Source organism: Acipenser ruthenus, chromosome 14 (assembly GCF_902713425.1).
Source record: "Acipenser ruthenus chromosome 14, fAciRut3.2 maternal haplotype, whole genome shotgun sequence".
NCBI lineage: Eukaryota > Metazoa > Chordata > Actinopteri > Acipenseriformes > Acipenseridae > Acipenser > Acipenser ruthenus.
In genome coordinates, this window is record NC_081202.1 from 18,752,898 (window position 1) to 18,771,544 (window position 18,647).

The 18,647-nt window shown below is 36.2% G+C and overlaps 1 protein-coding gene across 1 annotated transcript in view; it reads left to right on the top strand.

Annotated features, from left to right (window-relative positions):
• LOC117419572 (potassium voltage-gated channel subfamily D member 2-like) overlaps window positions 1-18,647 on the top strand; it is a 107,482-nt gene that overhangs the window by 72,413 nt on the left and 16,422 nt on the right. The window contains exon 3 of the mRNA XM_034032443.3: window positions 15,935-16,097. Coding sequence (XP_033888334.2) covers window positions 15,935-16,097 — 163 coding nt within the window. The remainder of the gene's footprint in view (window positions 1-15,934; window positions 16,098-18,647) is intronic.

The window sequence follows — 18,647 nt, forward strand, 5'->3', positions numbered from 1 at the left end:
TAGGATATTACCCAATATATTTAAAAGTATTATACTGTACTTATAATAATTTAAAATTCTCTATGATTAATTTCCTAGTAATTCCATTGGTACTTTAGGTGAACAGAAAAAAAAAGTATAATAATAATAATAATAATAATAATAATAATAATAATAATAATAATAACTAGAACTGCCAGGCAGTTTCACGGCTTCCAAGCTCAGTACCAGTTGGAAATTTTGGCAAGCTGTAGCATTGCAGCACAAGTGTCAGCAACAGATCAGTTTTATGGAGCAGTTTCAATTCAAAATGCTGCATTAGTTCATTATCTCACAATGCTTTATAACTTTAAACACTATAGTAACCATGACCCTATCTACACACTGTAAGGAGTTCTAAGCTAATTTTACATTTGACCGAAGAGTTTGAAAGTTTTTTAAGGAAATGCGTCAGGTGGCCATATTGGCTTACGCACAAACACAATTTTGAAAAAGTCGTTTATGTTGACACAGGGATGATGCTTGTCAACTTTGGAGTTAATCAAATAAACAATTTTTCAACTGAAGCGGTTGTAAATTTAAGAAGAAAATGTAGGTCTGGCGGCTATCTTGTTTTACAAAAGAACAGCTTGGAAGCCTAATAATAATAATAATACATAAAAGAAATTGACATGCGATTTGGAATCCTAAAAGCCTGCTCTGCTTTAATTAGTTTGTTTGTTTTTCTCAAGTGCTCAACACAGCACTTCATTACATTTTATTGTGAACGTGACCAACTCAAATGTTAATTGCAGATAAATGAAGTTGCATCAAGCCCAAGAGAATGAGTTCTCCATTTGAAAGAGACATTCATTTCACAATCTTTGCTGCATATAAACCTGCTCAAGTTGCACAATAAAATCATGTAATTACTTGAAATGGTGAGTATTGAAAGTCATATAGAAACACGTACATTGTGTATGTATCAGGCACACTGTAGAAAGTAAAACGTTTCTCAGCTATTTTAAGCACTGATTAATGCATGACAGCGTGGAATACATTTGCATTACTTCAGATCTTCTAGCAGCACCAATTCCCTCACGCCTCCCAATACTGGTCTAACTCAATATCTCCATTTCGAAGGCTGTCATTATCACTCCATCTCAGAGCTAGGAAACCTGAATTGTATCATTTGAGGACTGTTATTAAATATTTCACATTAATCTGAATGATTTTGTAATTTAAATTTCAATATTGTAATTTAAATCGTTGAGTTTAAACCATCACCTTACTACTTGCATTTACTGTGTATTTGGGCACAACAAGGAGATATAATTTTCTTGAATAGCTGAACTAAAAGCAATACAGTTAATTATTCTCTGTTTTGCCTAACTGAATAACAGTCTATTTTTAGCCCTGTTTTAAATTCACCCTAACTGGTGAAATCTCACATCTCCAAGTATTTCGATTTAACTTCTGCCTAAGGTGCCAGTACTAAGACGCTGTATCACAAGTCATTTATAACATTACTAATGAGCTGACATTGTTTTTTGGCATAGTAGGGAAGTCAAATGTACTTACATGGCAAACACAACATTATTAAAACTGATGAGTTCAGAAAATATCTAAGCTGTTCATATGGCATTAGAAAAAAAAGACAGCAAATAGACTGTCAAGCATACCTTGACCCACACAAGCTGAGAAATGCGTTGAGTTTGGGGTGTGTTCATTTCAAAATAGCAAGAAGTGTAGACGGTCATATAACACTTTGCATATCATTGACAGATTAACACTTTGTGTGTGTGTGTCTTTGTCACCTTGAAGCAATTAGATATTAGTAGCTCTGTTTAGCTTTTAAATAAATATTCAAGTTGTCCCAAGGGGTCTTTGCTTTTGGCTGGCTAAAAACAAGTGGGTCGGTTATTCTGTCTGTTCATTTTTCTGCAAATAATAGATTGATGGATGTGATCAGTTGTGCAGTCCTGTGTGTTTGTTTTGATTGAAATAGTCTTTTAAAATCCCATTCAAAGCTGCAATAGGGTTGTTTATTTTTTCTACAATATCTATATAAATGAGGTGACATTCCGTATGATAAAAGGTCACGTTAAGCTACATACAGCTGAATCTCTTTTTCATATGATAAGCTGCTTTCACTATGTCAACTTTTTTTATGTTTCAGTCTCCTACTATTTCTATTAGAGAAGGTTGCAACCTATTACAGCTTTGATATGTCCATCCCTTATAAACATCCATATATTATGAGAATAAAATAATAATGATAAAAAGCACACCTTTTTCAAAGTGGTATAACTTTTTTCTTACATCTTGAAATTAGATCATTCATTATTTTTTTGTACCGGTAATAAATGTTTAAATAACAATCATTACAAAAAAACCCACACCTTTAGAAAGCTTGACTTCTGTAGACTCTTATTGACGTTTTTGTCTAAATAAAACACCCTGACATCCAAAGTGTTATGAACTATTTTACACAGATTAAAGCAATTTAAATATGTTATATGCCATTACCAAAGGTTGGAACAACAAATACATGACATTGTTTTCAAGTAAGATGGTAGAAATCATTCAAGCCTCTTTTCAAAAAGTCTGGCCAAAGGTTCTGTGGATCTCTTGGTTCAAGCTATATTTAACAAGCAGTGAACCACTCGCATGCTGCAGTTCAATGACTGATCAGGGAGCGCGGAGGAGTAATGAAAAGCATAGTGTGAAAAGTCAAAGGTGAAATATTACTATAGTCGATCTGGATTGTTAGAGCTGCTGCATCTTCCATGTTGCCAGGGGAAGCTTAAGAAGTGTTAGAGCCTCCGGACCGACAAGATTATTGGCAGCTTAGTCCTGAAAGACAGAAGAGGTAGAAAAATATAAGCAGCAGACAAAGAACCGCTGGGAAAAGTAGCACAGTGAACTCCTGGGTGGAAGCAAGGATTCTAAGTTGATGGAGAGCTGAAAACCAAATGCAAAGTACACATCAAGCAACAAAGACACCACAGATCTAAGGAGGCTGCAGGGTCAGTGGAGAGTGCAATGTTAAATAAGGCAGCCAAGGCAGGAGTATAGTTCAGCAGCACAGCTGTTTTGGGGGTATTAGGTACAACTGCTGGGACCAGGGTACCTAAGCGGTATTTCATCCCAGCTGTCCCATCCCTTGTACATTGTTAGGGTGAAAGATTTTCTATAATTAACCCACAGACACACCTTTTGACGGGAACTTTTTCAATAACATTCGCAAAGAGTTCTTATTAAACGTTTCCTTTTAGTACTGCTGTATACAGTATCTTATATTTGAGTGTTTAAAATTTTACCCTAAAGTCATGTAACACAAACATCGAGAAAGACAACTCTGTTTCTGCTACAGTATGAGAGTTATAAATTACGACTAGTAAAAGTCTTACAGTTTGTTTTCACCACAACAAGTATTGTGACTTTGCGAATATAAATAATATAAAAAATATATAAAATTGATGCATGTAATAATGTGTTGTTTTTTTTTTCCTTTTAAGAAAAATATACCACAATTATACTGTATTAGGCACATGGTGCTTAAATTAGAATAAAAAAATAAGGCCTGCCATTTATAAACTTTAGATTATAAAAAAACACAAAAATGAAATCACAATATAATGACAACACCAGTATGTCATTTGTATTGGCATTCTCTGTCTATGCATCATAAGAAACAGCTATGTCCTCCGGGTTTACAGTGTAAAGCAGAATCTGATATTTGGCCAAATGGAAACATGTTGAATGAAAAAATAATCTTGTATCAGGAATTCTGTTTTATGGGACTAGAAGGATTTATTTATTTTTTGGGGGTTTTTTTTGTTAGAGTATAAAAAGCATCAGTCTTTTGTAACACAATTTTTTATATATGTCTGTCATAACTCTCTTGTGAAAGAGTGCCCTCTTGTGGGTGTTTAATTGGCTCTACTCTACATAATGTTTTAGATACAGCAGAAAGGATAGTTTGATTTGATTGATCTGAGACCGGTGGGGGAACACTTACTAGTTGAGTTTAATTATGTTGGATTTACTCTTACAGAAGCCATCGGGGGTTAAGGCCTCTGTGTGGTTAGTGGAATCCTTGGGATGATGTTGGCTTATGTTATCGTTATAAAAGAAACATGGTCTATTCAATTGATCTAATGGCAGATCTAAATACTGCAATCATTAAAAGAAGGGGTCTTTGTGAAAACCAACATCTCTAACAGTGTGTGTGTGAGTCACTTAATTGTATTGTTGTCCTTCAAATAAAGTCAAATAACATACTATGAACAGGATCCATTCCATCCCGTTTTTTTAACAAAATGAGATTATGACAACTGTAGATGTGGTGTGCTAGGTGCAATAAGAAATGTAAAATTAATATGTTCCATGAATTCTGATAAAGAAATAGATCCAGGGAATGGCTTTGACATCAGTGAAGGCAGTAAACCAACAGGACAGTGTGCCAGCCATCATATCTAGCCATTGAGTCTGATAGCTCCCTATAATAATGAGCATCTGCGGCCTCATGATTCGCCAGGCAAGTCTCATTTTAGATCCAATCAGTGAACAAATTGAAGAGTGTAGTCTAATAACAGTAGCCCAAGGTAAGGAATACCCAGACACTCCCACTCTTATCAAGTGTTTTTCTCCACTGGCAGCAACAGATGACACTTGTTACAGTTAGGCACATTTCCCGTGCCCTATTTCTATCTGGCCACTACGGTGCCAAGGGCTAATTTGATTGTGCCGTATACAATGTATGAAATGCTGCATCAAATGAATCTACCCATTAATTCCTGAATGCTTTGTGGCTATATATTGGATTACTGGATTGCTGCATAGTCAAAAGGGCTAATGATGTATAATAATGATGTACACCAAACAATAATGTGCCTCAGTGGAAAGCAAAATGACTAGATAAAACATTTGTAGTATTTTTTTTCCTGTTTATATTTGCTGCAGGAACAATACAATACATCACCATTACATTTCTAATTACTTTAGTGAAACAGTAATTACTGGACAGATGGCATGCTTATATTCCAAAAAGACTGTCATTTGACTCCTGACTTCCACAGTGGGGTTTAAGGTGGTTAAAATAATTTTACTCAGCAGGGAAAGAGCTGTCACTGGAGAAGCTATTTTACTCTTTTGCCAATACAAAGAATGCAGCCCTGCCATTCATTAAAAGATGATGTGGTTATGAGCTCCAGGACTTTATGTACAGTTTTAATAGTAATTACTTATAGTGCTCAGGAATAGAAGAATTTGCTCAAAGGTCAGTTCTAAGCACATCCAAGGTCACCTATAATGCACCGAACATCAATGGGATATTTCCTTCTCATGTTAAATCCTGACAGGTGACAGAGCTCCTTACCTAAAAACCCTGCTGATTTCAACCATTATCTATTTATGTTGTTGTATCCTTCACCCGCATTACTTAGGATACCAAAGAATTGGATGTAGCGGAAACATCAGAAAAGGTTGATCAGCATGACCTACATTCACTGTATGCACATTCAGAAATGTGAATACACATAGAGACAGATGGACAGATGCCTTACTATACTCCCAGATTCTGATATACTCAATAACTTGTGCTTAAGTTCCTTAGCACGTTTCATCACAATCGGATATAGTATGTGACAGTAAGTATAAAATGCTTGACAGCTGCTTTGAGCAGTGTTATGGCAATATATTTGTTTAAATCGCCTTCCACTGAGAATTGTCATTGTTTATTTAAAGCACAATTTACTCATAAAGGATAATGATATTTTTGTATTCTAAAGCTACCCTTTCCCTGTTAGATTAGACCTTGTATTGCTTTGTATTATTACATGGAAATAGCTCTATTGTGATCAATAAAGTAACCCGCTTTTGAGAATGCTGGTGCATGCAGTGGCCATGGAAACCAGGCCTTTGCTTATGTTCCCCTGTAGCCTTTTTTGGTCTCTTTTGTCTGTGAATACCTGAAGAAAAAGAATGAGTAATAGACCTCTACAAAGGGGTTGATTTTACAAAGAGTTCTGCAGATGTGTACCTTAGCATAACAAACGGAGTTCAGCCCAAGCAGAATAAAAGGATATTTTCTAGAAACATGTGAAATCAACAAAAAGATACAAGTTTCAAAAAGGGTCAGTCATATAACGATATTTACAAAATCCCAATGCAGTATAGCCCACCTTTTTTGGAATGTTTTAACTGAGTGCATCTTCAGCTGTGTTGGCCCTATCTAGGTGTTGTTTAACTTTGTATCTTTATAGATCCTTTTTGCCAAGAGATTATTAAAGTGTTTGTAATTATAATACTTAAGAGCAAGAAACCTCAAATTACATTTTCTTTTTTTTGCAAGTCCCTGCAATACAAGGTCACTGGGATTATTTTAAGAAGCATTTTTTAAAGGTATTTCTCAGTTAATCAATAATCATAGTTAAGTAATCAATGTTTAATCTTTAGGTCAGCCAGAGAACATAATCATTAATTAGCTAACCATTCATTCATTTTGCTGAGATGTCAGTGAAATTGATGCCGTCTGTGAATTCAGACCCAAGCAGTGCCTGAGCTCCATTTACAAAATGAGTCTTATCTTATAAGCACACAGTCTGTGTGTCAGCATCATGCTATATTTAACTCTTCTTTTTAATTCTTGCATATTAACTCGCTGATTATTATAAATGGCTGGCCTAAAATTGAGCACCTCTGGCTGGCTACGACAGTTGCAAGTGAATGAGGACACCTTTATTCATACTGGAAAAAAGAACACTGTTCTAATTTCCTTTAATAGTAACTCAAATTAATGATCCCTGTTGCTCTAATCTTCATTATTTTACCTGTTGTTCACATCGCTGAATGCTTTGAGGGCTTTTTCTATATCATTTTTCTCTTTCTATATAATTCTATATGTCATTCTTGATAGTGCTAGGATAAAGAGGAGGTATAAAATGGCAACATTGCATTAGCCACTGTTGGAGACATCTTCTGTAGTAGAAAAGAAACCATATAAAACTAAACATGTCAACTCCTGTTTAAAGAGTAAGTAGCGGGGTTCCGAAAAAAATATAACATTACACGTCCCCTCGTGTTGCTACAACTAAATAACGTGCCTGTATTTTTTCTTTTCATTGTTAACATCCTGACAGCTTTTTACACTTATACCTTAAAGTCTGTTTCAAAGATCTTTTCAAAATGGCCATTCTAGTGCACTGATAGTGTTAGGATTAGTGCCCACTTTGTCAAACAGGTAACACAGCAATAACGATCCATGATGTGGTATGGAAAAGAAAAGCCAGAGCACTTGTTGTTTTGGGGTTTGTTTTTTTTTAGTCGCTCTTCCTGCAGTGATTTAGAGAACAGATCTCAAACCCCAGTGCTAGAGATGCCATTTTGAAAATAGCTTTGAAACAGACTTTAAAGTTATAAGTGTAAAAAGTTGTCAGGATGTTAACAATGAAAAGAAAAATGACAGGTACGTTATTTAAACAGTTGTAGCAACACGTAGGGACGTATAACGCTATCTTTTTCGGAACCCCACTACTTTTTAAGTTTCATTAATTACAACATAATTACTTAGTAACAACAATTGAATTAATGTAATTAATGATGAATGCCACTCTTATTCATACTGAAATCTAGATGGAATATGAATTCATGAACAGGGACAGCATTATTAGGGGACATAATGTATTGCGTGCCAATGCTGCCTCAGTTGATTGGCCTTTCCCCTGGATCCTAGTGGAGACTACTGATTATACAAATACATTATTGAGAAATAAAAGTTTCACTACTGCTGCAATTTGAGGGGGACATTTCCTCGTCGTTGAAAAAGTGAGTAGGATATGTCCCCCATGTTCCCTGTGTAAATGACGTCTACGTCAATTAGGCATATCTGATTGATCAGTGGCTCAAGGCTATGGAAATAAAGCATCCAACAGTGCATGTGAATTTCTGTCTGTATAAATATGAGGAAATTATTTAAATAACGACCGTAGTTAGATCCGCCACTGCTGAGACTGAATAGACCCCATGGTTGCTAATATTAATACTTTTTAAAGTTACAGTTTTCTTGAATTTAATATTTAATAAATCACCTATTGTTTATGTGTTAGTTCATTTAGAAATTATGTTATTAATAGAGCAGCTAGCCAAAGACATAATCACCTTTTCTTTTAGGCAAGCCTGTGAGATAAAATTGCAGTGTTAGTGAAAAAGCAAAAAATACAGTTATAATAACGTTGATAGAACCAACCACAGAAAGAAAGAAGGACCATTAACTCAATTTATTAAGTATGTTATAGTGCAGTATTAAACTCTCCAAGGGATGACATATGACTTAGCATAACTCTGCTCCTAACTTTCAGCTGTCAATGTTATATTCCCAAGTAGCTTCTCATTCCAGGAAAGCAATCATAAACTGCATTTCAGTTTACAGATATTGGATTTACTGTAGTATCCTTGCATCCTCTGCCATCACCTGAAACAAACTTTTATATTTTTCCTCGTTATTGTACAGTTTTATGGTTAGATTATTCTTCAATAAGAAACAAGATGCAAATATCTTTAGAGAAGGAGAAATAAAACAGACAAACTGAACAAAAGTGCTGCTACCAGAGGAGTTCACTTTTAAAATACTTCTATACAAGGTAATGGGGTTAGTGTTTGCCATCTTTGCAGATGGGAAAACATTAAAACTCATCTGTCATATCCAACCACATGTGGCATAATATCAAGCCTGTTGCTAGAAATATAGTTTACTTCTTGTTTTTTTCTCCTTTAACAGTCTATTACTGGGTTTTAATTTTACCGTGTTAGGAATCTAGCATTGTAGAACAGCTAGATTTGGTTAAATTGTATACTATTTTATAGCTTTTTTTCATCCCTAACTTTAAAGAATCAATCATATAATCTTTTCTAATAAATACAGTTCATGTTATTTCTGTTAAGGAACCTGATATTGTTTCCTTTCAGTGATGTTTTATGTTTTTTTTATTGATCTCTAATACAACAAAAGCAAGAAAAGAGTCACCCACATTCCATTGTAGGTCCATTGGTTCAAATGATTAACAGCATTGGATTTGTTGTGTTGTTCTACATGGCTTAGACAGTAGTCTTAATAGTGGGTAGGACAACATAGCTTCCAGCGCATTGAGTGTGTCTCCAGTATTAAAGGTTTCTGTGATACAGGCCACTGTTGCTTGTCCTAACACTATACAACGACAATGGTTGTGGGCAGAATCCATTATGACCAACTTGCTCCAAGAGCAGTGCATTCTGGTGGTGGTTTTCTGCAAACAATGCCATTCCAGAGACAACTGCGAGATGGACATGCTGCTGTTTTAAGCCCACACATTGCATTTGGAGATATTCTACCTTTGACTGTAATTGCTATTGCAGTCTAAAGACAAATCTGAATTGTTATGCCAGTCTGTCTGCATCTTGACTTTTATGCATGTTATTTTAAAGTTCAATTATATTGTTGTTTTTTGTAGCATTCTCACCCACGTATAAATATGGTAAAGACATCAGATGAATTATATTAACAGGCTTCCTGTAGTCAGACCTGTTAAGCTCCAAAAGCAAAAAAATAGGACAGTGATTTGGCCTAGCTGGGCCTTTGGAGTGTTATGGAGTACACTGTGTGCAAAGTACCCATAGGTATACTGTTCTGTACCAGATCATGACTACTGTATGTGTAAGTAACATTTACAGAAAGTTTACTATGGTTGTGTTGGTCACATTTGTTTAAACTATTATTCACAATTACCACCGTTGGCATATTTAATATAACAATAATTGTCAAACCACTTTTCAGTTTATCATGAAACCAATTAAAAATAACCATGTAAATGATGTTGTGACACACTGCCAGCTCATTTAAAAAATAAAAAAAAACTCAGCAGCAGCCCCTCTAGGATGTCGACAATTACAAAACACAGCTTTTTGGATGCCTTTGAGTCTCTTGTGCTGGATGCACTCAGAGAGAATTTTAAAGGACTTCAAGCAACATTAAAATTTATGGCACCCTCTGGTAGCTTGAGACACTCCCGATGCAACCTAAAGGCATTTAAATGTGTAATGTGAATTCAGCGTGAATAAGGTCTTTTTTAAGTACCCCCTGGGGGAAAAAAAAGCATTCATTAGAATGTTAAGCTGCCTGGAACAGGACTCCAACGCTACATGACTTAGATGTAAACTAAATAAATTAGCAAAATATCACCAGAATAATGGGGTAGTAGTAGATCTACTAAGGACACTAAATTCATGCTTGAATCACACTAAACGCTTCAAAGGTTACAACAGTTGCTTCAATAATTGTAAAAGCCTTAAATAAAATCTAATTACTGGGGTTTCAGTAACAGAAGCCTATAGATTAAACACATGCACTACAGTATGTCAGTCTTCATTGTAGAACACTATCTATTTTCTTTTCTTCAGTCTTTCACAAGATAGTTGTATACATTTTAAACAGAGATTCATGGGTCAGGAGCCAGGGCTGCGATAGGAAGGGAATATTTTTGCAACAGGATTGGAGGCTTGGACTCTAGAACAGGGGAGAGAGAAAAGAATGGGCCGGACTCCAACTGAGAGAGATTCCCCTATGGAGTCGAGGCTAGCCCTATCGGCCACAGGGCCCCTGAAAATACAGAGTCCTCTGACTTCTCGGAGAGTCGTTATAGGAGGAGCCTTGCGACTGGGTCCAGGTTACCAACCGGGTTCGACCCTTAGAGGATGGAACGGCTCATATGAAGCCTTGACGTAAGGAAGAGAAGAGAATCTGAAAGAACTTAAATAAGTGTTAGTTATGGGACTCGAGCACTAAGAGTATGATGGCCACACCCCAGGAGGGTAAAGGAGGAAGTAAGACAGAGCCTTCTTTCATGAGGCAACATATAGCGCATGAGCTGTGAAAGAATAGTGTGGCCGGTGGTCCCCTCTGACTGCATTAAAGTTAACATTTATATGGACCATGCAATTGAAAATTTCGTGGTACAGATAATTGCTGCATTATAATTCTGTATTTCCTTAATTTGTCTTTTCTAGTATTTTACATTTTTTAAGATTGTGTGCAAATGATTCCATAAAGATGTGCAAATTCTATCTGGTCCATTGATCAAGCATACATTTGGGGGGAGTGGGGGGGGGGGGGAGAGTTGTTAATTTAAAAAAGTCTGTTGTTGGAAGGCTGGAATGGAACAATATTTTTTTAGAGCAGTCCCTTGATATGAGCAAGTTACACATGAACTATTCATGTATTCTTAAGTTACAATATTGATAATCATAATTGATCTAGATTGTCTAGATACATATTTTTTTTAATTATTGTACTTTTGATCGTGCACAAAACTGTATTAATGACGCAATGTACAAATCCCATTTCAAAGTAATTTCTGTGTATCTCTAAATGTTAAGGAAAGCCGACTTGCACTGTCTGACCATGGCAAATGGGTTCAAAGAGCAATATGGTATCAGCGAACCCGTGAATTAAAGCAATGAAGCATGATTATAAGCGTCTTACTAGGTAGTGGTAGTGGGTCCCAATGCAACCCCTAGATAAAAACATCCACACCAAATGATTAAACAAGTACACTACACACATCTTGGTTTCACGCAAAGAAAGCATCTCTTCTAAAAAAGGAGATTCATTTTAAAAGGAGTCCATTCTGTTTTAAATTGATTTATTCTTGCTTTGTCAAATACAATTAGAGAAGGATGTCAAAATTGAAAGCTAAAATTGATACTTTAGGTTATTATGATAAATATACCCCAAGACTGTTTCTTTTATTTATTCACTGATAAATACCTCTAAATAAATACATTAAAATATTATAAGATTACATAATTGAGCACATACCAACAAAACAAAATGTTCTAATATGCAGTATTACTACAGTGAAATGCATGAATCACATTTCATCACGTTTGAGAATTTTATTGCTAAACTACATTAAAAGAAGCAATCACAATGCAATACATATTAAAAGTTTGCTCATTTGGCGCTGCATCGGTGATCCTGGCCATAGTGTTAGTTTATGTGTTTGCAGTTGCACACAACCATTACCGGGGTACCTTATTTTTTTCAACTGTGATATATTTACTTCCTTAAACATATCTACTGCTTTTACATTTTGTAAAATAACTAGTAGTAGATAGTATACTTTGTGGCATTGTGTTTTTTTTTTTCTTTTTGGAAAAGATAGCTGTGGTTGTCTTCATATAGTGGGGGAAAAAGAAGGTTGTAAAAAAACTACATAAATTATGGCTCTGATATGAGTACATTTGTGGATAGGCTATTCGGTTTTTTTTTCAACGTAATTTGACACCTGCATTTCCCCCATAGTGTCAAGATTACATTAAAAAAAACAGCATCAAACATCGTCTGAGATATGAAGTACTGTATGTGACAGTGAATATATTTTTGCTTGGATTATGTCATTCAGTTTTTGAGGCTCCCCGATGTAATGAATGACCCCTACTGGCTGAATAGGCACATTGTATGTGTGCATAAAAGACATGACTACAAACCCTGCTAGGGGGGATTCCTCTTTAGCGAAACTGTAGCGCGTCTGCCTTTAGTGCCGAAGGTCAGCAGTTCAAATCCAGACCCCTGAGGAGAAAGAAAAAAAAAAATAAAATACATAAAAAACATTACACCGACTCCGACAATTTTAAATTGTGTCGGAGTGGGAAGTACGAATAGTACAGGAGATAACTGTACGCAAAATTCTTCCTCCCGGGACCCCGCGAGTTGCGCTGACACATCCATACCTGACCACAACTACATATGGACAGACTTACTGTTTTTGTCTGCTTCCTCCTGGCTACAGAGTGCAGCACAACAACATAAAACAGCCATAAACAGTCAAACAGAACATTCAGATAATAACGGATACAGTTAGCACTGCTCAGTTACTCAGGGGCGGGGCCACCCTTGCAAATCAAACTGACTGGCTTTCTAAAGTGCCACTCAGCTCAAAAAACAACAACCAGAAAACAGCTGCTGACTTGGCATGCCAACAAATACGACTCTGCATGCCACGCGTGCCATAGGTTTGCCATCCCTGTACTATGTCATCAAAGCGAGCAGACACTTTGCGCATAAGGCTCTGCTTTACCAGCGCAAGAGTCAGTGTGCTGAAAGAACGAGTAACGGGATGCTTCTGGGAAATGTAGTGGAGTAAAAAGTACAATATTTTCTAAACAAATGTACTTGAGTAAAAGTAAATATCCCAAAAATAAAGTACTTAAGTAAAGTACAGATCCCGAAAACAAATACTTAAGTATTTTGTCTTATGTTTTATCTGGAAACTCCACATTTAACTTTAATGCTTGTTTCAGTATTTCAATGGTTATAAAACAAGTACACTCTTCACGGTACATAGTTTAATGTAACACAAACCTCCTAAACTCATAATGCCCAAACTCATTTTTTATTTCAGCAGTTTCCTGAGCAGTTAAGGCATTTCAAGATATATTCAACCTTGATGAGAGTCCATACTGTATTTAGTGAACAGCAAAAGCAAAATTCTAATTAATCTGAAGTATATATTTTAGGTTCATTCAGCACTCAGCTGCTTCAGAGTGGTCTATCACACATTCTGTGAGAGGCAGGCTACATGGGACCCCACTAAACAGTAGAGAGGTCGAGCAGCACCCTAATAATTATAATATTTGGCTAATTTTGTTATATACATGTAAATATATTTTTGTTAGACATGGTTTCCATCATTCTCTTCATCTGGTATATTGACAATAATGGTTCTGTCCTTTGCTGACCATGTATTAGGATTAGGACACATAATGATTTGCTGAATTTTAAATTGTACTTATGTTGTTTTCAAACTGCTGAAGTGGATGAATTTTATATACTAGGGCAACACGGCTCATTTTAAATATCATTTAATATATTGTGGTACTATAAATCTGCTTTAAAATCTTTTAAAAGTGTGTAGCAGTTATGAATATTTGCTTCCACCACAAATTGGAAATATGGCAAGTTCTAGTACAGCATTACAGTCAATTTTAAAACAAAGCAACATGCAGTAAAATGGAAGCTAGCAGTATTGATCATTACAATGGACTGTGTGGGTATTCCAGCTACAGTGTATATATGTCAATTCCAAGCAAGATCACTGGGAGTCATTGTGAGGCTTTTATACTCACGAGCTGATCAATTCTAAAATTCTATTGTGGCTGCAGCCAGAGCGATGGTTTGCTGTTGTAGATTTTCAATTTGATCATCGTCCTACCAAATCTAAAAAACACAAATCTGCCACAGAGTGTAAAACGAATGAAGCACCACCTTATTGTTTTGTATCTGTCTGAAATGGCCACCCCATATTTATTGGACTGTATATCAATCAGATCAAGCCCATCTTGGTTATTCACCAACATCTACATGTCCTGTTATAGATTGTGACATTGTCTGCAATACCATTCTAAAGAAAATACGACAAAATGTATTTTTAAAAAACAGCCGCAAATCAAAGGCAGATACATATCAGAGTAACAAGCAGCACTGCACTTCTGAGGTTTGGAGGCTTATAGACATAAATCAAATGTGCGGCCACAAAACACCCTTATACATGAGTGATGACAAAAGGTAAATTCAAAGATAAAAAAAGAAAAAAGGCACACTGGATAAAGACTTGCAGTTATAGGCAAATTAATGATAATGAGGAAATGTAATTCCATGAGTAATGACAAGTTATTCTAAAACACCATTAACACTCCCCACCCCCACATATCCCCTTCCTGTCACATCATCTACATTAGTTATCAATCAATGTTGTGACTGAAGAGAATACACTCCACAAATCCAGCTGCTTGTTAGCCTGCATAAAATCACTGGGGCATTCTACTAAAAGAAAAGCCTATATTTAAGATTAGTTCACTTCAGAGTCTCCAACTGTAACTGTGTATCAGCACTGGCTACTTTGTATTGTGCTTTAACCAGTTCTATAAGAAATACACTGTATGCCCCATAAACACACACATATAGTTAATATTATAACACCCTTTCTGTAAACAACAGAGCACACATACTCCCAAGGTTATTAAAGGTAAACCTAGTAATCCTGCCAGACTTTCTATTGCATTCTTTATATGCCTGGCAAAGCAAAGAGTGTGCAAGCAGTACACTCTCAGCTTGAAAACTAGGATATACTAGTTATGAACATCCATAATCCATGTATGGGTACATCCATACATTTATAAAATACCAAGTAACTAGTACTAGAAAAAGGTGACAAAGATGTTTAATGTATATTCATGTTCCCAGTCCAAGCTTTCCGGGACGCATTTGTTGGACTGTGAGTGTGACTCACAGCATGTATGTATAGTAATAAACAAAAACGACAGCCCTATTTAATATTAGCTCTTAATATGCTATGATTATTCCTTTTTAGCTTTGCCACCAACCAATGAGGTAGAGACACAAAAATACCTTAGCAACTTAGTCAATAAAACAAAGAGGGAAATGGCTTTTTTTTTTTCATTTTCTTATCTAATTTATTTTTAGTAGCAGCCTTGCACCCTCTAGTGGACGTTTTTTTTTGTTTTGTTTTTTTTAAATCATCTCCTTTGTTACTATTCACAGAGCAGACAGCACCTTTTTTAAATATTTAAATTTAGGGTCACATGAAAGCATTGGAACACTAGTAAATGCATAGGCATGTAGTGAATCCAATATTTGTTTTATGTATATATATATATATATATATATATATATATATATATATATATATATATAAATATTTTTTTATTACATGTATTTAATGTGTATAAGTTATGCAAACACCATTGATTAGGTGCAACACATACTGTATATACCAGTTGACAGAGGTGTGATGTGACTTGAAGAATGATACTGAGGGGTCAGTTTGCACAGTAATAAATCATGAATAAGGAACACTCTACATGTGATGCTAACAGGGTGTACATGGAACACTAACCCATTTTACTTCTTTTATTTCAGATATGGTGACATGGTTCCCAAGACGATTGTAGGGAAGATTGTTGGCTCAGTGTGCTCTCTGAGTGGAGTGCTAGTTATTGCTTTGCCTGTTCCTGTGATTGTCTCCAACTTCAGCAGAATATATCACCAGAATCAGAGAGCTGACAAGCGCAGAGCTCAGAAGGTATGTTGTTTCGTTTAATAAAGGTACAGAGCTGGTACAGTTATCACTTGCACTGTCATGTTAAAGTTTCAAGATATTTTCTCCTGCACTATGTGTACTGCAGGTGTGACATCTTAGTTGTTTTCAGTTATATTAAAACAAATGTGTGTACAATAGACATGTAGATTCCCAAAACTTTAAGGACTTTCAGAAGGATTGTTTTTTGAAGCCTATTTTGGTTAAATACATGAAGTTTGTGGTCCATTTAACCATTTTAACTTAAGAGAGGGTTTATTAGTTCATGGGTTTTCAAAGCATTGTTTAACCACTCTTAAGCAGTTATTAAAACTATCCTTAAGCTTTGCAAAAACATACCACCATTATCGTGCAGATATGGATATGCACACCATGCAGCGCTTATATATAATTCACTTTATTTAGTATTTTTCATAGCCACTTTTGTTTAAAAAATCTGTGATACTGGACATTTATTTACAGTGAAAACAAGTCTAATCCTAGTTTTTAAATGCATTGTAGTGGGCAGGATGACAAAAAAATAATATTTCAGCTTGCAAAGCTAATTTGAATCATAGAACATCAAAGAATGACTGATGGTAGAACAGTTGCCAGTTTACAAGCATGGACTCTTCATTCAAAGTACCTGCCTTTGGCAAACAATTTCTGCCTTTGTGTTTTTTAGACTGGCCTTTTACTATTGTTACTATTTTATGATTTATAACGTTAGGTTACTTACCGTAACCCTGGTTCCCTGAAAGAGAAGACGACCACCAACATTACTTTTGGGATATGCCTGCCACAGGTCAGGTATTCACTGAGCATTTTATGTCAGAGCTGCTGATAGGCCCCTCTGTGGGGTGACGTCCTCGGTCCCGCTTACTGAGAGATTAAACTGTCAACTCACGGAGACCATTTTCTCTTTTGCATCGAACCCATGAGGGCGACTGATGCGACCTCGTTGGTTGGTGGTCGTCTTCTCTTTCAGGGAGCCAGGGTTCCCTTTCAATTCGAAGACGACCCCCAACATTATTTTTGGGAAAGTATACCAGAGTAGTTGCGAGGGAGAAGGAGCGGCAGCAGATGAGGAACGCATCGGAACCACATAACCCAAGGGTTAGCGGTGCGAGCGTGCAACCTCAAGAACCGTCGTGCCTAATAAAGGCAAGGAAGGATCTACCACATTAAGGTAGTAGAACCTGGAGAAAGTATGCGGCGTAGCCCAGCTAGCCGCAGTACAAATATTGAGAGTGTAGGCTGAAAAGACAACACACACGCACACTTAATCAAATACTGCACAGGCAGTCGCTCACACATGACAGACAGTCGGATACAGACAGCCTGCAACGCAAGCGAGGCAGTCTGCGAAAGAAAGGAGCAAGAAAGAAGCTAAAAATTACAGCTGCTGATTCCACGAAAGCGGTAAGCCAGCTCTCAGCATGAATGCAAGGGAACTGCAGTCAACTAAGAAAAAGCTTTCAAAAACACCCTCAGTGTAATACTACAGAAGTTTATCTTACCTTAGGTGAGAGGCAAAAGAGAAAATGGTTTCTGTGGGTTGACTGTTTAATCTCTCGGTAGGCAGGACTGAGGACGTCACCCTAGAAAGGGGCCTATCGGCAGCTCTGACATAAAATGCTTAGTGAATACCTACCTATGGCAGGCATATCCCAAAAATGAAATTTATAATTAAAGTTCGGGAGGAGGGTCAGACACCAATCTCCGCATCACCAAATTGAATCATTCAATTTACACATTAGCTAATTTAAATTGTTAGCACTATAAATACCCTCTTCACTTATCTCTCAGTTGCGTTTTGATTTCATCGTAACCCACCACCTCCCCATCTCCACCTTTCTTAATAACAGTTTTTATGTTTTATCAAATGGGGGTCTCAGCCTCGTCCAGTTGGCCAGGCAGCGAACCCTCAAACCAAGTTAGGTTTGATGCCAAATGAATGGGTATATACAGCATACTTTTCTGTTAAATCGCATACTCCGCATTCTCTACAATAAATATTTGTACTAAAACATTTTGTGATTGGTGTTTGTCCCGAACTACTGAACTAATGTTGGTGGTCATCTCTGAATTGAAAGGGAACGTACCAAAAAATACTTACGAAATAAGATACAGTATCTGACTAATGAAAATGCAGGCATACCACCTTTGCTGCTGCTGCCATTGACACATATTTTAATGAACTGCCCTTCAAAATATAAATTATAACAAAATCCCAGTTCACCTGAACAAAGTTTGGACTTCATTGGGTCATATAAATGCAGTTCACACTTTGTTTAATAAAATCTAATTTGTATCACATACGAAATGATAAGGTTGATAGAAAAGTCTATTGTAAACTATTCAATGTGGTTCATGCTTGTTTTTTGTGCAATTAATCTTTTAGCTATATTGCATGTCTCAAATTGGGTTAAGAGGTATATTTACTAATCTAGTCTAGCTGCAGTTTATAGTAATTTAACCTACACGCAAGATAAATATTTAGTTGAATATACTGTATAAGAATGATTCATTTTAGTAAGTACTTCTTTTTCCCAT